Source organism: Pelophylax lessonae (genome assembly GCF_965119305.1).
Source record: "Pelophylax lessonae genome assembly, chromosome: 2".
NCBI classification, from domain to species: domain Eukaryota; kingdom Metazoa; phylum Chordata; class Amphibia; order Anura; family Ranidae; genus Pelophylax; species Pelophylax lessonae.
In genome coordinates, this window is record NC_138769.1 from 512,916,578 (window position 1) to 512,939,784 (window position 23,207).

Consider the following 23,207-nt stretch of genomic DNA (forward strand, 5'->3'; position numbering starts at 1 on the left):
AGCTCCCAGTATGAAGCTCTCTCCCCTCAGAGCACACAGCCCCCAGTACGAAGCACACAGCTCCCAGTATGAAGCTCTCTCCCCTCAGAGCACACAGCTCCCAGTATGAAGCTCTCTCCCCTCAGAGCACACAGCCCCCAGTACGAAGCACACAGCTCCCAGTATGAAGCTCTCTCCCCTCAGAACACACAGCTCCCAGTACGAAGGTCTCTCCCCTCAGAGCACACAGCTCCCAGTATGAATCTCTCTCTCTCCCCTCAGAGCACACAGCTCCCAGTACAGAGCCTCTGTCTCACAGCCGGGAAAGTGGGAATGGTGCAGGTGATGAAAGTTGTGTCAAGCAGGCAGGCAGGGGGTGTGTATATGAAAGCAGACACCCTCCATACTGTGGAAGGAAGAGGTGGGGGTTGCAGGAAGGAGGGAGGGAAGGAGAGTGACTGGCTGGGGCTGCTGTCACACCAATCAGGGCTTTCCTCTATACAGGAGAAGGGGATTCCTGGGAAGAAATCTGCAGCCTCACTGCATGTCCCGTCCGCTGTCAGCGTGCCTGGAGCTGTAGGGCAGACAATGAGGAGCAGTGGGCAGACAGTCTAACTAACCCAGGAGGTGGGGGAGTAGCTGATCTGCAGGATCTGTCATGACGATCGGTTACTAGAGGGAGGGGAGAAGGAAGCTCAGTCCACACAGGGCTGTTGGGGAAGCAGATCCTAGAGACACAATTGTGCATGCCCCTGCCATGTGCCTGAGCTCAGCCAGCCTGCCCCACTCCTCTCCTCTCCACCTTGTTTCTTCCTGTGCCTTCTGATGACATTTCCATGTCTGGACTTAGACAAGACCCTTTCTACATCTAAGCCTTCCATCTGTCCCACTGCAAGGATCATCACACTACCCATCTCTTTTTTTGTGTGTTTTACTACTAGGATCTGTGTTGTCCTGAGGAGCAATCATGGAGAGAAGAAGTTCAGCAGACCAGTGTCACCCCCTTTTGGAGGAGCAAGCAGTTCCTGATAGGATGGTCAAAGGGGAGAAGAGGTTCCGCCTGTGGTACGTTGGGTGGTCATCCCTGGACCGTAGGACGACTTTGCCCATGCTGCCATGGCTAGTGGCAGAAATTCGCAGAAGGTCCGAAAGACAGGAGCCCCCCGGTTGCGTGGCCCCTTGTCGCGAGGTGCAGTTGTTGCTAGTGGCCCCGCACCTTCGGTGTGTGCCAGCCTTGAATGGCAACACGGCGGTCTTCATCTTTGAACACAAAGCCCAGCACATCGCTCGCTTCATCCACAACAGCCAAGACCCCTCTTACTTTGCCTACTTGATTAAAACTCAGCCTGATAACCCAGAATCTGAGATGACCTGTCATGTCTTCAAGGCTACTGACCCCAGTCAGGTGAGAAGTTTCAAAATTCCTCCTATAAATGGTAGAAAAAAAAGCAAAACGATTGCATGTCATCGCACTTTTTGAATGGACGGGGAAAGTTCCATAAAGTGACCTTAGATGACCAGTATGAATGTCGGTTGCCCTATTCTTAGTATCAAAGGTTCATTAGAAGCATGCGTAATTACATTGTGCAAAAAGGTAAATCGGCGCAATTAAATATAAAGTGGTATAGTGTGAAGACCCAATAATTTGGGACACATAAAGAAAATACAGCAGCTATATAGAACTTCGTTCACTAACGGGAGAAATGAACTATAGACAAATATTTATACAGCGCTATATAAAATCAAATAAATTGACAATGTGCATCATATAAATCAATAAACTCGCTTACAGTGCAATATATATTCCTCTTAGGTGCAATATATAATGTCAATAAAGTGCATTCAAAGTACTATTTACTTTGAATGCACTTTATTGACATTATATATTGCACCTAAGAGGAATATATATTGCACTGTAAGCGAGTTTATTGATTTATATGATGCACATTGTCACTTTATTTGATTTTATATAGCACTGTATAAATATTTGTCTATAATGCGTAATTACACGCAAGGAACATATAGGGCGTGCATGTGATGCTTGCTTTTGTTTTGGCCTAATGCTACCACGTGACAGCTTTTTATTGCTGTCAGAGAGAACTCGGAAGTGGTGGTTAGTCTCTTGGGTTAAGGTAGCCTAAGACGTTCTTTCACGTTGTCACTACAAACAAGGCAACCTATGGTTTGCTGCACTACAGTTCTCTTGATGATTGTTAACATTGTTATACATCAAGGACTATGCTGCTAGGATTGTATTTTGAAGTTGACACTTTTCTGTGTGCAGCTCACAAAGTTCTCTATGATCTCATCAAGCCAGTATGTATGCAAACAACACATCATCTTGTGTCCCGGCTATCTGATGCTGCTGAACTAAAAGTGAAGGATCAGCAAAATCAAACCCGGAGAAGATGCAACCGATTGCTTCAGTACACACTGTAAGCCTACATTCACATGGGTGGATCGTTTGCTTCATTCAGAGGTGGCTAAACACCACCTCTGGAACCAGCCACTCTTTGTGCTGTGACCACATATAAACTGGCCAATTAGCTGCGGCCAGAAACACTATCACTGGGGATCCAGGGTCTGTCAGAGGCTAGGACGTATGTAACTGGCAGAGCTGGCCATTGATGTAGATAAAACAAATCTGACAGATGCTGCTGCATGCAGAGTGTGTGTGTGTGAACAGCAGCTGTCATTTTGACACGTACAGTCTGCATACAGCGTTTAGATCCACCAGCAACAATATACTGGGGGAGATTATTGCCTCGTACACACGCATCGATTATTGGCCGGGAATTTTCGGCCAACGTCCGATCGGCAGATTTTCAGCTTGTTAGTATGATGCTTTCGACAACCGACTTCGACTTTTCGGCCGAATAAAATCTGGTGTGCAGGCTATAAAATTTTTGTTGGCTGTCAACACAACGGCCGATTTTCTGTCAGTCAGTACAGATTTCGGCAGACAAAAATCTGATGAGCAAGACTGGGCATGCTCAGAGAAGAAAAAACACACGGAAAGTAAACCAGCACATGACATCACTTCTGAAGTAGATTTTTGTTGGCTGAGAAAATTCGTGTGCAGTCTAGGCACATTCCAACCAACAAAACACAACTCGGGACAAAAGTCGGACGATCGGTCGGCCAATAATCTTTGCGTGTGTACGAGGCTTTAATAAACTGGTGCACACGGGATCTGGTGGAGCTGTGCATAGTAGCCAATCAGCTTCTAACTTCAGCTTTGACAATAAGGGACCTTCTGTTTTAACCACTTTAGCCCCGCTCACATGGAGGCTACTGCGGCAAAGTGCCGCGATCCCGTCCAGCGACGTAGACCTACGTCGCTTGGCTCCGCCCCTTGTGGGCGGCGCTCGCGCGACGCCGGAGGCTCGCTCCCGCTGTGTTCATTCACAGCGGGAGTCGGGCAAGGGGAGGAGCGATTGCCGCTGCTCTGCCCCGATCGTCGGGGATCGAGTCTGGAGATCCGCCCGCTGTGTGTAAACACAGCGGGCGGATCTCCATAGTGACAGGGACTGACAGATCGGAGTGTTCAGCATAGCTGGACATCCGATCTGTCCTTCTGTCACTCAGTCACCTCCCCCCACACACCTCAGTAAGCACCAGGCATACATTAACCCCTCCCTCTCCAATAAAATTAACCCCTTCCCTGCCAGTGTCATTTTTACAGTAACAGTGCATATATATATAGCACTGATTACTGTAGAAATGTCACTGGTACCCCCAAAAGTGTCAAAAATGTCAGTCAAGGGTCCGATCTGTCCGCCGCAATGTCGCAGTCCGGCAAAAAAAAAAAAAAAAAAAAAAAAAATCGCAGATCACCGCCATTACGCGTTAAAAAAAAACCCACCAAAAATGACAGAAATCTTTCCCTTAGTTAGTAAACGCAATAACTTTTGCGCAAACCAATCCAAAATACGCTTATTGCGATTTTTTTTTTTTTTTTTTACTAAACATAGGTAGCATAAAACAAATTGGCCAAAAATTTAAAAAAAAAATTCGATTTTTAAATATTTTTTGGGGGGAATTTCATATAAAAAAAAAGTGAAAAATATTGTTATTTTTTCAAAATAAACGCTCTTTTTTTGTTTATAGCGCAAAAAGTAAAAATCGCACGGGTGATCAAATACCACCAAAAGAAAGCTCTATTGGTGGGAAAAAAGGACGTAAATTTCGTTTGGGTACGGCGTCGCAGGACCGCGCAATTGTCAGTTAAAGTCGCACAGCGCCGAATCGCAAAAAGTGGCCTGGATGGAAGACAGCAAAATCCTCCGGTGGTAAAGTGGTTAATCAGCAGGGGATCTGTGCGCTGATCAGAGCAGAGCAGGTGGATGACAGGTCTGTGTCTGCTCATTTTATGCAGAGCGGACAGGGACATGTGGACGGTTGGATGCAAACAGACTCCGCTCCAAGAAAGATGCATATCAGAATAGATATACTAACTGATGCCGAGAGCGGTTCGCTGTTGCGACTAAGCGCACTCCGCCCCTCTAGAGGTGATACAGAGGGTGGATGGCACAAAGAGGCACAAGCTACCAGCAGGCAGGGTAGAGCTTGCGTGGAGGTCCTGTAGAACTGGAGCAGAGACTGATCAGGATCCAGCAGAAGAAGTAGGTAGAAAGTCTGGAGCAGGCTGAGGGTCAAACACAGGTTAGCAGACAATCCAGGTCACAGGCTGAGGGTCAAGGCACTGGAGACAAGAGGCAAGACTGGGTCACAAGCAGAAGTTCAGGGCACAGGAGACTGAAGGTGAAACTGGGTCGCAGGCAGAGGGTCAAACACAGGAGGCAAGAGCAAAGTCCTTAAAACAAACCAATGTCGGGTCCAGGAGAAGAGCAGAGTAGGTCAGGGTCGATCCGGGTCACAGCAGGTAAATGATCAAACAGAAAGCTGAAAGACAAACCAGCAATTCCTCTGAGCACTTGCTCAGCTTTTATAGGCAGCCAGGGAGTCATGTGGTGCATGTCATGTGATGGCTAGTCTGCAGCTGAAAGTTTCTCTGACAATGTAGCTGGCAACTCCAGAATCCCATGAAAATCTTTATTTGCTACATGAAGGCCAAGATTAAAAACAGCTGACGCGTTTCGGCATACCGCCTTGTTCACAGCTGTTGTGAACAAGGCGGTATGCCGAAACGCATCAACTGTTTTTAATATTGACCTGCATGTCGCAAATAAAGATTTTCATGGGATTCTGGAGTTGATGGCTACATCTTTCTTGAAGCTGGGTATTCAATGACTGGAGGCCATTTGAGCCAGAGCACCCAGGGAAGGACTCCACCCTTAGGCTGGCCATACACTATACAATTTTCTTGTTCAACTTTCCTTTAGATTTACCAAAACCATGTGATATAGGGTCAAACCTACAAACTTTCAATTTGTATGCAATCAGGCAGGCCCTTGTACTACATAGTTTAAGGTAAATCTAAAGGAAATTGAATAAGAAAATTGTATAGTGTATGGCCAGCCTTAATCTATGAGGTGTGTTTCATGTTGTGAACGCTGCCTTTATGCTTTGCTTTCCTGTAAACAGACTCCGCTGTCTGTTTTTATACCTGACTACCTCCGATCTGCCTACACCGAGGAGAACAGATCCCCTTATATTTGTTTTTAGTGGCCTGGATGCGATCGGTGGTAGGTGGGTGTAAACAAACACAGGGGGAAATGGACTGTCCAATCAGGTAGGTCTGAAAAACTGACAGACGGATGCTATGGATGACTGCACCTCTGTGCTCATGCTCTTATAAAGTCCTGATAGAGGAGTTGATTTACTAAATCTGAAGCATGTAAAATCTGAAGCAGCTGCGCATGGAAACCAATCAGCATCCAGGTTTTTTTTTGTCAAAGCTTAATTGAACAAGCTGAAGTTAGAAGCTGATTGGCTACCATGCACAGCTGCACCAGATTTTGCACACTCTAGTTTTAGTAAACCAGCGCCAAGTGTTGTGTTGCTGAACTTTTGTTTGGGGCCTAAAAGTTCAATTAACTGGTTTTATTTAAGGCTCGGTTCACACTGTTGTGATGCCGGAACCCTGCGATTCCACTGCGGGTTCCCGCATCGCACCCCCACTCGCAGGCAGTTCACACTGTCACATGCGACCGCTGAGGGTGTCAATACAAAGTTAAACACACCCGATCATATCACAGTGCGAACTGTCAATTCGGACAGGAATCGGATTGCATAGGTGTGAACACCCATGCGATCCGATTCTGGTGCGGACCAAAAAAGGGTCCTGCACAAGTTTGGTCCGAAAGTGATGTGAATTCAGCCATACAATCTGTATGGCTGAATTTACATTGCATGTGATTTGCACAGCAGTGTGGTGCAAATCACATGTGATGTCTGACATTGCTACAGTGTGAACCGGCTCTTAATCCCTTTATATCCTTTATCTATACTGCATTTATTTTGCTTGATGTTGAAATAAGAAGTCTTTAGTCAGCAAGCATCTTGTTGACCTTTTTTCCAGTGTCCATATTAATCAAATGTAAGACTGATTTCCTTAGTCGGTCTTCAGTATTGCACAAGAGCATGGTGATAAGAGGTTTGGATGTCATCTCTTAGGCCCTGTTCACACCTGAGCGTATTTCAGCTCGTAAAACGTTCATCTCTGAAGTCTCAAAACGCCCAACAAGCAAAATCCCATTCCTTTCAATGGCCTCTGTTCACATCTGAGTGTTTTGTCGCCTGAAGCAAAATGCCTGGAGCTCAAAAAAGTACATGAGCTTCTTTTTTGGCAGATTGCAAGCGTTTTTGTTAGATGTCAATGCCTGCCTCCAAACATGTGCAAAAAATGCCTGAAAAAAAGCCCCCCCCCCCAAAAAAAAAAAAAACGCCTGAAAACGATACGCTCAGGTGTGAATGGAGCCTAATAGATTTGGTAGCTTGTCATTGATTGAAGGTTGTAATATAAATCTTAATGTATGAATCACTGAAGCATGCTCTGCAGCGCAGGGAAAGCCTGAAGCAGAAAATCCTAACAGGCATTTTTAAAGTGGTAATTAAGTCCATTTGTTTTAGGTTTTACCTACAGGTAAGGCTATAATAAGGCTTACCTGTAGGTGCTGTAAACCTCTCCTAAACTGTGCACTGTTTAGGGTATAAGTACTTGTGTAGCAGCCGGTGACGTCACCGAACCATGTGCTCTGAAGGAACGGCAAACCTGTGCCCTTCCTTCTGAGCTCTGTGCCGTAAACCGCGCATGCTCAGGGGTGATATCATCGTGGTTTGGCCATTCAAAGTACCGGTGCCAGAGTGATGCATTATAGCATATTATATATTGCCTTGCAGCGTCAATTTTTTTTTTTCAGTTTACTACCGCTTTAAAGCGTAACTCCACTTTTGTTGAGAAAAAAAACATTCCCCTCTGGGTGATCTATGTACATTGCAGGGATTATAACAACCTTTGTTGCAGATTCCTACCTTTTGTTATTCTGAAGAAATCCCTGTTTGTTCCTCTGTGCCTCTGTGCTGAGTGAGTTTAGTGGAAGTGGTTTTTATAATTATCAATCAGCTGTGGCAGCTGCAGGGCTGTAATGAGGAAATCTGCTGGGCCTGCATCCCTTTAGACATGTTCCTATTGGGAGTATCTCACCAAAAATGACATTTTTGTTGCAGGGGATGAGAGAAATCTGACTTGTATCTTAGGCAGACTTCTGGGGAAATTAGTGAGCCAATCACACAAGCAGGAAATTATGTTTCGGGGGGTGTGGTCAGAATACATTCTGTGTACAGAACACCTTCAGGTAGCCATATTGCATTGCATTTTCAGAAAATTACAACAGCTGCAGATTGAAAAGGAAATTTAATTTTTAGTAACATTCAATTGCAATATGATTTGTGTGGCAATTGTATATGCTATATTGTTTTTTTCTTTGCTGATTTTTTTTTTTTTCCCCCCACAAAAGTGGAGTTACCCTTTTAAGTATGATAGTCTATATACTCCATCCAGTAAAAAATAAGTGAATCAAATACACAGTGAACAACATGAAGATTGCAACTCCCAAAATGTCCTTTAAATTAAAAACATGTGATGCACTTACGCTATATTGTTTTTTCTTTATTTGCTGTTTGTTTTCCCCACGAAAGTGGAGTTACCCTTAAAGAAAATTACAATCGACTGTGCTTCAAAAAAGGTTAGCTACTGAGGAAGCCTGTTGATTGGGCATAATGCGTATAGGTGTGGAGTTGGGTCAGTTGGCGGGCATTTTGATGTTGGCAGTGGAGGTGGTGAGACCAAGATCTGCCTGTGTTTGATATGTGCTGTGCATAGCTCTGTATGTGCACTGACTTTTTAAGTATTGAGTAAATTTTTTTACTGTATGGAGAGCACTATCAGTCCCTATTCTTCTTTCATGAATGAAATAACGCTTCTTCGGAATGCACTGCAGCCATTCGGTATTCGAGAGGCATTGAAATTTTGACGGCCGAAACATATCGCCTGAAAATGGTGCTATCGGCATTTTGCCGATAAGAGAAAAATGTGTCGATAATGGCATTGAAAATGCACAAGACTTTGGCATGACTTTGGTGTGACATTATCACGATTTTACTATGCTAAGGTGTGTTTTTCATAGGTCATGTGACTCAAAAACCACATCAGAAACATAATATGGGTGCTTTATTGATGCGTTCTTGAAGTGTTTTTCAATGCAATTCAAGGGGAGGTGCGTTTTTTATTTATTTTTTTTTTTTCTGAGCAAAAATGCAGCAAGCAAGATTTTTTTACACCACAACGGAAGCCCAATAGACCAGTGTGAAGACCTACATAGAATTTAAAACTGTAATTTTCCATTTCCAGCCAAGTGCATCCTGCATTTTTTGGGTTCAGTTTCCGCACGAAATTTCCATTCGGTGCACCTCTATTCTATTACCTGCCATTATGTACTCTTGGCAGCTCCAGATGAAAGTTAAAAAAGAGAGCACATAAAACCACCTGCTTACATGATAGCTATAGCTGGCTAATCAGCAGATTGATACATTTACTTGCACCAGACATCCAAGCCTGAAGATGACCACACAGACTATTGATGGACGGCACAGTAATATGGTACTGTAAAAATTATTATTTACAATAGTGTTCTCTACCCTACCCACTATGATATTAGACCAGGTGCCCAAGATTGCACAGCATTGCAAGGGCAGGCTGTCTGGCTGGTTTGCAGGACAGGTTGCACAATGTAAGAAAGCATGTGGTTGCTTTAGGCAGCAGAGACCACCCTTAGGCTCCGTTCACATGTGAGCGTATGGATCGCGGGCAGAACCGCCGCGGTTCCGCCCGCAATCCGGAGATTTATTGCAAATCGCGGGACGCCTAGCGTTGCCCGTTGATTTGCAATAGCCCCCCAAACGCTAAGCGATGTTGCCGCGATTTCCGCCTGCCGAATCGCGGCAACATCGCGCAAACAAAATCACGGGACGCAATACGCTCCAAAGAAGTACAAGAGCTTCTTTGTAGCGTATTGCGTCCCGCGATTTTGTTTGCGCGATGTTGCCGCGATTCGGCAGGCGGAAATCGCGGCAACATCGCTCGGCGTTTGGGGGGCTATTGCAAATCAACGGGCAGCGCTAGGCGTCCCGCGATTTGCAATAATCTCCGGATCGCGGGCGGAACCGCGGCGGTTCTGCCCGCGATCCAAACGCTGACATGTGAATGCAGCCTTAGAGACGGTTTAAAACAAGAGGCTTAACCACTTAAGCCCCGGAAGATTTTACCCCCTTCCTGACCAGGGGGTATTTTGCGATTCGGCACTGCGTGACTTTAACGGACAATTGCGCGGTCATGCGACGCTGTACCTAAACGAATTTGGCGTCCTTTTTTTCCCACAAACAGAGCTTTCTTTTGGTGGTATTTGATCACCTGTGCGATTTTTTGATCACGCGCTATAAACAAAAAAAGAGCATCAATTTTGCAAAAATAGCAATATTTTTCACATTTTTTTATATGAAATTCCCCCCAAAAAAAATGTAAAAATCAAAATTTTTTAACATTTTCGGCCAATTTGTTTTATGCTACCTATGTTTGGTAAAAAAAATCGCAAAAAGCGTATTTTGATTGGTTTGCGCAAAAGTTATCGCGTTTACTAACAAAGGGAAAGATTTTTGTCATTTTTGTTGTTTTTTTTTAACGCGTAATGGCGGCGATCTGCGATTTTTTTTTTTTTTTTTTTGCGGTACTGCGACATTGGGGCGGACAGATCGGACCCTTGACTGACATTTTTGACACTTTTGGGGTTACCAGTGACATTTCTACAGTAATCAGTGCTATACATATGCACTGTTACTGTAAAAATACACTGGTAGTGAAGGGGTTAACTTTATTTGGGAGGGAGGGGCTGTGTGTGTCCCTAGGGGCGTGCTTTCTACTGTGATTGGCTGTGGCTTTAGCTGTAAGGACACTGATCAACGGATCTACATACTAGATCCGTGTGATCAGTGTCTTTACACAGGGGAGAATGACAGGCAGCTTGTTTACACAAGCTGCCTGCCTTTCTCCCTCTCCCCCGCCGATCGCCGAGTGGCCGGCGGACATCGGGTCCGCTGGTCACACGCACGGGGGGGTCCGTGACCACGCGGGAGCGAAAGCGCGCCTCCGGGGGCGCGCGCTCGCTCCCTAGACCCTCACAAGCTAGTGACGTAGCCCTACGTCACTTTGCCTGTGAGGGGCTGACCGCCGACGTAGATAGTCGTGCGGCGGTCGGCAAGTGGTTAAAGTGTTTGTAAACCTCAGACATGAAATCTGAACAAAGAATATCCTTCTATCGTGTGTACTTGTCTCTATCCTACAGTGTCATTTCTGTCTGCAGCCAAGTTCCTCTGCTATCAGCATGAATCTGTTCTGACACCAAGTTTTCCTGACACCAAGAAAGAAAAGGTGACAAGGGATGGTATTTCCAGCTGATGGACAGCCTCATCTCCTTTCCTGTGTGAAGGGGGATGGGGGTTCCCTTCCCTCCAGTCAGCTCTCAGGGCTTATCTTACTGAGCTATTCAGTGTGTCATTTCATCTTTCCGCCCCCTGTTTTCTGGCACCTCAGACAAGCTTTATCAATTCTTGTCTTTGAATGGATGTAGAGAGGAAAAGACAGCAGATAAACAGGTACAACTTGTGTAGGAGGCTTTTTTAAATCATTGTCTCACCTGAGGCCAGTCACTTCACTGGATATATGTAAGGCCCCTTTCACACAGGCGGACCGTTCAGATCCGCCTGTTCGTTTTTTTTGGCGGATCTGAAGGGTCCCCCCATGCATCTCTATGGGGCATCGGATGTCAGCGGAGACATGTCTGCTGACATCCGATCCGTCAAATCTGGACGGATGGAAACCCTATTTTCCAGCCGTCCAGCGGATTGGATCGGATGGGATCGGATGAGAACGGACCGACGGTCCGTTCCCATCCGATTTCCCCCATGGAGATGCATGGGGAACTGACAGCTTGGAGAACAGCTGTCATCCTTCTGCTCAGAGGGGGGGATAGGCGGCTCGAATCCCCCGCTGAGAAAAGCGGAATCCGTCCAACGGACGGATAGTGTGAAAAGGGCCTAAGGGTTTACAACCACTTTAAATTACTAGTACTGAAGTCTAACTAATGCAATACATGCTGTGTTTTTCAATTAAGCTCTCAACTTTTACCTTATCTTATGAAGATCTTCTAATTATTGTTGTAAATTATTGGTTTTCTCCCACGTAGCAATTTTAATGCAGTCTAGTGTTTATTATTCATTAACATTAAGGTCCCTTTAATAACTGTGCGACCTGAAAGTAGCGTGACTTTGCTGCGTCTTTGACGCCACTTGAAGGAATGCCTTTGTAATCTTGAGGTCTATGGACCTCAAGTCGCATCAAAGCCAGACCAAAGTAGTGCAGGGACTACTTTGAAGTCGCTGTGACTTGAAGTCACCCAGATATGAACGGTACTCATTGAAAATCATGATGTACGACTTGTCCTGCAACTTTGCAGTCCCTAGTTGCAGGAAAAGTTGCACAAATGTGAAAGGGGCCTAAAGGGCAGTAGAAGCAACTGATGTAAATCACCCAAATGATCAAAAGAGTTTCAGGGCTATGTATTTGTCTTTCTCCTTGGTTCCCCAGGCCTGATAAAAGTAGCACGTTCCTTGTGTGATGACCCCGTTTGTACAGCTGACTGAATCCTGATGCAGAATTTCCCTATAGGCTTCCTATGCAGGCCAGAGATTCCCCCTAGCCCTGTACTACACTCTGACATTTCCTTTTCTACTTTAGCTGCCACTGGGTCTTGTGAATGTCTTCTAGAATGTAATTGCTGAAAACTGTCTATATACTAATCTCTGTGTGTTTAGGTATTATACAGCTTTGATGTGGCTTATTTACTTGAATGTATAATAGACTTCACTCTGACAAACTGACCCTGACAGCTGAGCAGAATATAATGGCGCCACTGCCTGCAGCCTGTCAAAGCCTATGGTAGGCTGAATAATGATGAGGCTGAAAACTGTACCTTGTGGTAGTCCTGTATATAGGGCCCAGGTGTTCAGAGACCTATCCTCACAACGCAGAATACCTCCTTTCTGGGCATTTACCCGTGAATGCAAATGGTGCTAAATGTGAGTACCACTTGGTACAACGTCCAGCCATAGCATGTTTCAGCCTGCCATAGACTTTGGAGAGTTTCAGGCACCTGTGTTTCCACGACACACTAAAATGCATGGATTGGATGCATGCTGGCTAAACACCTAGAATGCAGTGGGCGATACCAGAGCCCAAGGTCCACATTAGTACCTACAAGTCAAGTGGAGGGCTTCATGTAAATCAATACATTTTTGTAAAAATTTTAATTGCAAAAATGTCAGGCAATGGCTATTAGTTTTTCAATAAAACCAGAAAAAACGTGCATATAACAGGAAGGAACCCGTACATACTATCGCATCCCTCTCTTCCACCAGCCTGTATGGAAACGATGCACGGTCAAACATGGCCATACAAGGGTTTTTGGGATGTTCATATAGCTCAGATTTATCCCCAGTTCACATCGGGTCGATTGGACATGTCGAATCACAAGCCAAATTGGCTTATTGCCGGCAACGGCACCGTCCAAATCAGTGTGACGCCGAGTTTGCGACTCCCAAAAGTAGTTTCTGCGCTACTTTTGGTGACTTCGGGGGCAATTTCAAGACATCTGTGCAGGAACCCGCACACATGTCTCTCCAATCACCCCCAAAGTTGGACTGAAATGCCGGTTAAAATTTGTGCGAGTTCATTGTGAACCTAGCCTAAAGACAACATTATTAAACCTCCCCCTGATTGGCATAATGAGAAGCAATAGTAATCCTAAGCATTAGTTTCAGGGCCCTGCTGGACCCCCCTACCCACTCATTCGTTCCACCCCCCTACCCACTCATTCGTTCCAGTGGCAGCAATACACCCCCTTCATTTCCGTTGAGGCAGTAATATTAAACCTCACCCCCTTCATTCGTGCCAGTGGCAGCAACACCCCCCCCCCCCAATTGGTGTCAGTGGGGGTAATAATATAGTAGTTCTATAACTAAACATACATTCTGTGCTGCATCCTGCCTTTCTGAGAACACCAGGCCAGAACTATTCTATACGCATCAGTCAGGGGATCAATCCATTGGACAGGCAGTACCAGCACAATTGCACTGCAAGGTATTGGAATACAATGAGCGTTGTAGCACTCAGGGCCAATCTAGGATGTATTTTGACTCCGCGGGACAGTCTGTAACTAAATATGGTGTCCAGGATCTTGTGGGACTGTCCAGAAATTCTGTCACAGTCCGCAGTATTCAGGACCTTTAGCAACTAGGACTGTGCAGGCTGCAAAAAGAAAGGCCTATAGGTTGCTTGAAGCCGGTGAGACATCAATAGATATCTGTGCATGAAGCCTTACCAATCCCTTTCAAGTAGCACCTGAAATCACACTGACCTGCTACTTTGAAATTGTGGTACTTCAAGTGAAGTAGCATGATTTCAAAGTAGCATCAATGTGAACCAGTGCTTACGGGCAGAACCTCCCCTCCCATCAAACTCGCCTTTTTGAGAGGAGCTTTTGAGCAAAAAAAGATGCCCAAGTGACCAAAAACGCATAAAAACATGAAAAAGCTCAAAGAAGCTTAAAAACACACAGAAAATAGGAAAATTAGCTGAGAGGAGGGTTTGTAAAAAAAAAAAAAAAACACATATTCAAAGAAGTTCAAGAAAAACGTGCAAAAGAGCACAAAAAGCACAAGCTTCTTCAAGCTGAAATAATGCCTGTTAAAAGCACCTTCTGCTAATCGAACGGGTCATGCACACTACAGGGGTCTCCAAACTTTTTAAACAAAGGGCTAGTTTACTGTCCTTCAGGCTTTAGGGAGGCTGGACTGTGGCCAGTGTAAGTAAAAAATGTCACGGCATCAGTGGGAGTAAACATTGTCCCATCATTGGTTTTCATAGGAGGAATAGTGCCCCATGGTTGGTATCAATGGGAGGAATAGTGCCCCGTGGTTGGTATCAATGGGAGGAATAGTGCCCCGTGGTTGGTATCAATGGGAGGAATAGTGCCCCATGGTTGGTATCAATGGGAGGAATAGTGCCCCATGGTTGGTATCAATGGGAGGAATAGCGCCGCATGGTTGGTATCAATGGGAGGAATAGCGCCCCATGGTTGGTATCAATGGGAGGAATAGTGCCCCATTGATGGTGTCAGTGGGAGTAATAGTGCCCCATGGTTGGTATCAATGGGAGGAATAGTGCCCCATTGATGGTGTCATTGGGAGTAATAGGGCCCCATCATTGGTCTTAGTAAGAGGAACAGTACCCCGTTGATGTTGTCAGTGGGAGGAATAGTGCTTTATCAATGGTATTAGGAGGAATAGTACCCCATCATTGGTCTTAGTAGGAGGAATAAAGCCCTATTGATGGTGTCAGTGGGAGTAATAGGGCCCCATCATTGGTCTTAGTAGGAGGAATAAAGCCCTATTGATGGTGTCAGTGGGAGTAATGGGGCCCCATCAATGGTCTTCGTAGGAGGAATAGTACCCCGTTGATAGTGAAAGTGGGAGAAATAGTGCCCCATCATTGGTCTTAGTAAGAGGAATAGTGCCCCATTGATGGTGTCAGTGGGAGGAATAGTGCCCCATCAATGGTCTTAGTAGGAGGAATAGTGCCCCATCATTGGTCTTAGTAGGAGGAATAGTGCCCCATCATTAATAAAAATAAAGTGTAAATCAAGGAACACCAACTGCGTACAATCCATGTAACAGATGAAACTAAGCAATCAACTAATGAGTGAGTAAATCACTGTGCAATAAGTGAAAAAACTCAATATATCCATAAATAGATTATAAATACATAAATCAATAAATGTGCAATGAATGTGATCATAATAAATAAGACTGTATTATCTAGTCACATGCAAATAATATATGAATGAATAAATAAATAGTCCACAGTCAATAGTTTGTGCTTCAAAAATAATGATGAATGGTGAACCTGAAAAAAATATCGGTGATCAAGAGTCCCATGCTGTGTAGAGGGTCGCCAAGGGTTCCACCACCTCTGTGAATCACTCCCCTTCAGCCAAATAACTTACTCCACAGAATGGCCCACCATCAACATGGTTAGGGCAAACAGCGCTGTATATGCATAAAGCCCCATTTCCAATACAATTTGCTTGGTCAGCTTCTCCTCTCCCGTTCACATGCAAGAGAAAGAACAGTCCCACTAGTGCAATAACGTTTAAAATTTTTTTGGAAACTAAAAGTACAAATCCCCATAAGGTTGCACTTGCACACATGCTGCACAAAAAACAAGCACTTGAAACTAATAAATTCTGGGGGTATGGCGTGCCCACCCGGTCCTCCTCGCCTCCACGGCGATATGTCAGACCCGCGAGCACCGCCGGCGCTCACCCGATATCCTGTTCCTATCTGCCGTGTAGCCACGCCCTGACACGTTTCGTCACTTCCGACTTTGTCAAAGGGGGATGGCTACACGGCAGCACAGACCGGCTTATCACTGTCTCCATTCATCTAAAATGAACCCATCCGAGTTCATACTCAGTGTAGGTACTCTGCAAGATGCCCCATCATTGGTCTTAGTAGGAGGAATAGTGCCCCATTGATGGTGTCAGTGGGAGGAATAGTGCCCCATCATTGGTCTTAGTAGGAGGAATTGTGCCCCATCATTGGTCTTAGTAGGAGGAATTGTGCCCCATCATTGGTCTTAGTAGGAGGAATAGTGCCCCATCATTGGTCTTAGTAGGAGGAATAGTGCCCCATCATTGGTCTTAGTAGGAGGAATTGTGCCCCATCATTGGTCTTAGTAGGAGGAATAGTACCCCATCATTGGTCTTAGTAGGAGGAATAGTACCCCATCATTGGTCTTAGTAAGAGGAATAGCGCCCCATCATTGGTCTTAGTAAGAGGAATAGTGCCCCATCATTGGTCTTAGTAGGAGGAATAGTGCCCCATCCTTGGTCTTAGTAAAAGGAATAGTGCCCCATCATTGGTCTTAGTAGGAGGAATAGTGCCCCATCATTGGTCTTAGTAAGATGAATAGTGCCCCATTGATGGTGTCAGTGGAAGGAATAGTGCCCCATCATTGATGTCAGTTGGAGAAATAGTGTCCCAAGGGGGTGATTGAAGCAACCAAAGGGCTGCATCTGGCCCCTTGGCCCGCAGTTTGGAGACCACTGCTACATACTGTAGCTGATCTGCAATGACTGCTCTCTGTACTGTCAGGTTGAGTTTTAGTACAGGAGGATATACAAGACATCCACATGAACATTTTGTTGTCCATAGAAACCATTCAGAATTTCCCTTTTAATTTTCTGCTGTGTGCTGATCATTTTAAAAGTAGCATGTGATGAAGGGACACAGATCTCTGACATATGATTTCCCATTGCCATTACTAGCAGATAGATAATAATTGAAGGTTCATATGTCTAAAGAGCCCCACTGACCTTGTCTGGCTTCATTGTGTAGACACCAGATTGCACAGTGAAAGTTCAAGGGTATGGAATGAAAAAGCAAATTGCTAAAGTAGGTGGGACTGAGTGGTGATGAATGGTGTGTGTGTGCTCTTCTCGCTCTCTGTCTGTCTCTCCGGCCCTTCCATTTATGCTGAGCACTGACTGACTCGGGAAGCTCCCATCCTAGTAACCTCAGCGGAAAGTAAAGTCAGGTCATGCTTATTATGTTTAATGAATGCTATTATTATAGTACCGTGCATTCTACACACCTGCCTGCCTTACATGTCTGTTTAAAATGTTCCAGAAATCATTCCTTCTGATTTATAGCTCAGCTACCAGCGTTACGTCTGACTGCTCACTTTACTAAAGGCAAAATAAAAATCACATACCAAATGCAGACTTGGCTTCTTGAGTCCCCCCCCCCCCCCAACTTTTTACTTGTTGATCCTGCCAGTAAGTCTGTTATTTTTCTACTTCCTTTAACAGACCAAGCTGTGAAGCAAAGGTGGAAGAGCATCGAGACAAACCATTTAACACTGACAGGGGTGCTTGCAATGGTCAGCATCTATTCATTTTAATGTAGTATTAATTATCCTCAGTGTTTAGCCTATTACATTGCACACAATTCTTCATTCATTTCCCAGTGGCCTAATTGTGGAAATTCTTACTGCAGCACTTATTCAACTTTCAACACCGCTTGCTCGTGCTCTCTCGGTGCTTCTTCCCTGAACTTCCAGTTTTCACAGGAAAAAGTTAAAGCATATCTAAGCCCCAAAATCAAAAATGTAATATACTGCAGTTTACCAATTCCTAGATGTGGTGGCTGCGTTAATCGTCAGTTTTTTTTTCCCCTGGTTATTCAGCTAGCAATACTCTTCCTGCTTTTTAAGCTGGCCATAGGTGGATCAAATCTCAGCCGGTTCAGCAGGGACGGGCCAAGATGAACCATGTATGAGCAGACTGATTAAACCCAAGTTGATATACAACCAACCTGACAGATTTTTCATGCAAAAAATGAAGTCACTATCGGTATTCTATTTATTGTGTTCTCCTGGCCCACCATGCCGGGAGAACACAAAAGCTCCATGAGGGGGATTCCCCCATCAGCACTGACTGTGTAGATGAGGAAATTGACTTTTCTTTCCTGCAACCTGTGATTGCTGGAAAGAAGATCACTACATCTATGGCCGTCTTTTGGGTAGCTCCTCCACCTATGGAGAAGCAACTGAGACACCTTGACCTTTAGCACTGTCTAGATAAAGTAGTGTAAGATGGTTTAGTACATTTAGATGGACTTTACATAAGTGACCAAAGTTAAAGCCTAACTCCAGCTAACACATTTTAAGCATTTACAGAAGCAGTTTTTTCTTCTTTTGGGATAAAGGGTTTACATGAATAAAAGCTGATCATTGTAAGCACCCCTGCCAATGTTGATTGGTTTGCCTCAACCCTCTAGGCCAGTGATGGCGAACCTTGGCACCCCATATGTTTTGGAACCACATTTCTTATGATGCTCAAAAACACTGCAGAGTGCATGAGCATCATGGGAAACGTAGTTCCAAAACATCTGGGGTGCCAAGGTTCGCCATCACTGCTCTAAGGGCTAGTTCACATCAGCCACTGCATTCCAGCACCGTGACTGGTGGGTAGCGTGATCTGGCTGAGCTCAGCACAGTGATGAAGCACTGAGCTTGACGGATTGCTCGGTTTCCTCCTTTTTTTTTTTTTTTTTTAAACAGACTTTATTGAGATGTCACACAGACCTCTCATAAAGTTTAAATGCCGACTGTGCAATAAGCTGAGAAAAAGTACTGCATGCAGTATTTTTTTTTTCAGCATACTGTGCCCGCGCACCAGGCACTTTAGAGACAAGGCATGTTCCCTTTTCTATTTGTTGGGACTACACAGGAATAGCCTAGTATGGTAAAGCAAAGCTCCACCCAAAAGGGGAAGCCCCAGGTGTTTCCCCCCCCTTCCGCTGCCACATTTGGCACCTTTCGGGGGGGGGTGACAGGTACCTGTCCACACTTCTAGGTAACCTCACCGCGGCGAAGTCCCCCAGGAGTTTGGCCTCCCCCCGTGGGCCATATACAAAGTACAGCTCGCGTTGCACATGCACAGTAGGGAACTGGCTTCGACTTCACTTCCGGTTTCCCTTACAAGGAATGATGGCGGCAGCACCCAAGAGCCTATTAAAAATCAGCTGGGGTGCCGACATTACGGGATCTCTGGACAGGTAAGTGTCCTAACAATAAAAGTCAGCAGCTACAGTTTTGTGGCTGCTGACTTTTACATTTTTTGGTGGGGGGAGCTGGAGCTCCGCTTTATAGGAAATGAAAAAAAAAACAGACTTTGGTTGGCCATTGAAAGAGCGAATTTCTTTACTGCCAACACGGGCACACAGTGTTGACACGGGAATCCCTCCGGCGATGCCAATGTGTTCTCCTGGCCGGTAAGGGGTGGTTTGCGGTGGAAGCTTGATTGATCAACTTGGGTGCATTCAGCCTGCCCATACTTCGTTCAAAATCTTGGCCGGTTCATGTTGAACTGGCCGAGATTCGAACCGTCTATTGATGGCTTTACTGGCTGGAGCACCAGGTAATAAAAGGGTTATAGCACTCAAAGACTGCTTTGTTAATGTTATTGACAGATTAGATCATGTGTGTCATTTTTGATTTTGCCTTTAGAGCCGGTTCACACTGAGGCGACGCGACTCCTTACTACTTCGGGGGCGACTTGTGCATTACATTGCACCACGACTTCGGAGCGACTTGCAGGGAAGTCTATGCAAGTCGCTCCGAGGTTGCCCCGAAATAGTACAGGACCCTTTTTCTAAGTCGGAGCGGGTCCTGTAGCGGTCAATGGACCGCGAGGGAGCGCGACTTGTCAGGCTGACAAGTTGCCTGACAAGTCGCGCTAATGTGAACCGGCTCTTAGTGCCACTTTAACATAAACATTTCTGTAATTGGCATAGATAAGGAAACAAGATGTGAATGCTTGCTGATTGATGCAAATCAAATTATTCTGAACAGAACACTAGAAGCCCTTGATAGTCATTGTGTTAGGTTCTTTAGGTGATGAAAATGTGTATTTGCGTTGCCGTGGTTTTTTTTTTTTGTTTGTTTCTTCTTTTGTGGTTTTCATACATTTCCTTTTTCAGCACACATCTTGGTGTTCTCTTTATTTGAGCATCACATTTAGTTCAGGGCTTTGCTTTGATGTTGATAAGCAGGGAAGTAACCCATCAGATTATCATATGCTACAAAATGTTTATGGTATTGTGTGCCAACTGCATTGAACTGCATGGGAATTTAAATGTAGACTCAAGTCATGTGTTATTATGTATGTTTTAGGCCTTGATCGCACTTGTTCAAAATGCTGACACTGAACAAACCCACCTATAGTGTTAATGCGCATTGTTCTGTCTTTTTGACAAGAGTTAAAAACTCCCCCGAGATTCCCTATGCACATTTAATGCATGTAAAGGAAAGTTAAAAATGTACCCCAGATGCCACTTGGTTCCCGGCTCTGGCATGGTAGTTTAATGCTAAATTTTCCTTTTTGGAAAAAGAAACAAAAAAAAAACAGGCATTTGGGATGCAGCAGCGTCACCTCCTGTACACCTGGAAGCCGCTGTTCTTTTGCTTTCTGAAAAGTGATCCACCACAGATTGCTGGGTGGTAGTGCCATCAGTGTGAATCTAACCTTTACAGCACAGACTCCAGTTTGGAAAGGTTAAACACAGATTTTAAAGCAGTAGTAAACCGCTGAAAAAAAAAAAACCCGCAAGACAATGGCATAATGTGCTAGTATGCATTACAAATTCGCACATTATGAAATACTTACCTTAGAATGAGCTGAGACAGCTGACATGTTCCCCCGGGCGTTTCTTCCGGGTTTGTGGGCCCTGGCGCTGTGAGTGGCTGGAGACGCGATAACGTCACTCCCACGCTTGCGCGCGGGAGCCCTCTGTTCCGGGAAGCAGCTCTGAAGTCCCAGCACCATACGCTGGACCTTCAGAGCACATGCGCCGCTGACGTCAGCGGTTGCATGCAGGGTAAATATCTCCTTAAAGAGGTTGTAAACCCTCTTGTATAACTTTTACCTATAGGTAAGCCTATATTAAGGCTTACCTATAGGTGCTATAAATATCTCCCAAACTTGCACCGTTTAGGAGATATTTACAGCGCAAACTGCCGATGACGTCATCGGCGCAGGCGCTCTGAGGGAACGGCCACCCGTGCCGTTCCTTCAGAGCTCAGTGCCGTGAATGGCGGCTCCCGCGCGCGTGCGCGGGAGTGATGTAATCGCGCCTCCGGCCAATCAGATGGCCGGAGGACGCGAACCCGGAAGTGGGACGGCAGGACATGTCGCCGTCCTGTCGCTGAGGTGGCGGCACGGCGGGGGCTTCGTTTTAAGGTAAGTACTACATAATGAGCTAGTATGCGATGCATACTAGCTCATTATGCCTTATTCTTTACAGGGCTTTTTTTTTCTCTGTTTTTTTTTTTTTACTTTACTTCCTCTTTAACCGTGCAGCTTTAGGAGATATTTATTTTGCCTACAGGTAAGCCTTTTATTATAGGCTCACCTGTAGGTAAAAATCACTAAGCGTGGTGCCAACTTTTACTGTAAGGCCCCTTTCACACTTGTGCAACTTGTCCTGCAACTTGGGACTGCAAAGTTGTACTCCGTGATTTCCAGTACCGTTCATATCTGTGCGACTTCAAAGTAGTCCCTGCACTACTTTGGTCCGACTTTGATGTGTTTTGAGCTCCATAGACCTGAAGATTACACAGGCATTGCTTCAAGTCCAGTCAAAATTGCATCAAAATCATGCGACATTTAGGTCGCACAAGTGTGAAAGAGGCCTAAATTAGAGTTCTATTTGTGTTTATTAAAAGTAAGCAGCTACAAAAAGTGCAGTTTTCCTTGATTCTCTCCCTAGCGCCGGCATTACAAGTGTGAGCACCTGGCTGTGACAGGTTGAGGATTCACAGCCGGATGCGCATTACACATGTGTGAGTTGCGCTGCCCCTCAATGGTCGACCAATCTTCTGGGACCTGTGACGTGTCACAGAAGATTGCAGGGAGGCAGGGGGAGAGGAGAACTTCTGCTCGGATAGCCTAGGTGGTCTGAGCGAAAGTGGGAGTGGGTACCTCTCAAAACTAAATGACATGCCAAATGTGGCATAGGAGGGGGGGGGGGTGCCTAAAGTGTTCATTCCCCTTTTGGGTGGAGCTCCACTTTAAGCAGGCTGCTAGCAGGCTTCAGCAGTCTTTCAAAAGCTTCAAGTAGGTCTGAAGCCAGGCAGCAGCTTTATTGAAAATGACATCCCCATTAAGATCAGTGTTTAGGCCTCTACACATGGGTGTCTTGGCCTCTGCAATGTAAGTTCTGGCTTATTTCCCCCGCTCGGAAAGGCCAGGTGCTGAATATAGCTCCTCATAGATGGGTACACATCTGTGCTCATGTAAACATTAGTATACCTTGTAGGCGTAGGCAAAAAATAGAAAATCTATTTTTTGCAAGAAAGTAAATTCTTTTGCACATAAATGTAAAGCTATAGTTTATAAAGTGGGTTGCCATATGAAAGCATATCATTTTGGCAACAAGATTAACGCTTAATATTAATATCAGGTCATGTCAGGCCTGTTGCATGTGACTGCAGCTATTGCGTGATGCTTTCCTTTTGTAGTGATGCATTTGCTCTCATTTCCCAATTGTTAGTGACAGGTGCATCAACGCCTGAGTGGGTGTTAGAATATAGAGTCAGTCAATTGTACTCAGGTGAAGCACAACTGAACATATGGAAACATTAGAAAAAATGGCAGATGAAGGCTTAGTTGTATGTGAGGTTTTTCTTTCATATAAAGCTAAGCATTTCTTTATTTGTCTCAATATTACTTGTATAATAATATCCTCACAATAAAAGATTAGAGGGGACCTGGTGTCTGATGTACAGTAAACCCCCACTCCATCGCGGTTCAGTTTTCGCGGTCCCGGTATATTGCGTTTTTTTTTTTTTTTTTTGTTATTTTACTATATAAATCATTAAAAATGAAATATTTTTGTGTTTTCCATAGCTCTTGCTATGTCTCTCAGTATATTTTATGTGTTTAAATGAGTTTCTATTGTTTTAAAAGTGTGTTTAAAAACCTTAAAATGCATTTACACGTACAGTGACAGTAAAAAAAACAGGCCTACAATGCATTTTAATAGGGTTTTTCTATTTAGCGTATTTTTCCGGAACGTAACCCCCGCAATGG

At 44.9% G+C, this 23,207-nt stretch overlaps 1 protein-coding gene across 2 annotated transcripts in view; it reads left to right on the top strand.

Annotated features, from left to right (window-relative positions):
* The first annotated feature begins 457 nt into the window (after nucleotides 1–457).
* TBC1D4 (TBC1 domain family member 4) overlaps nucleotides 458–23,207 on the top strand; it is a 307,474-nt gene continuing 284,724 nt past the window's right edge. For both annotated transcript variants that reach the window (XM_082244970.1, XM_082244971.1), the window contains exon 1: nucleotides 458–1,384. In XM_082244970.1, coding sequence (XP_082101096.1) covers nucleotides 947–1,384 — 438 coding nt within the window. In that variant the 5' untranslated portion in view covers nucleotides 458–946. The remainder of the gene's footprint in view (nucleotides 1,385–23,207) is intronic.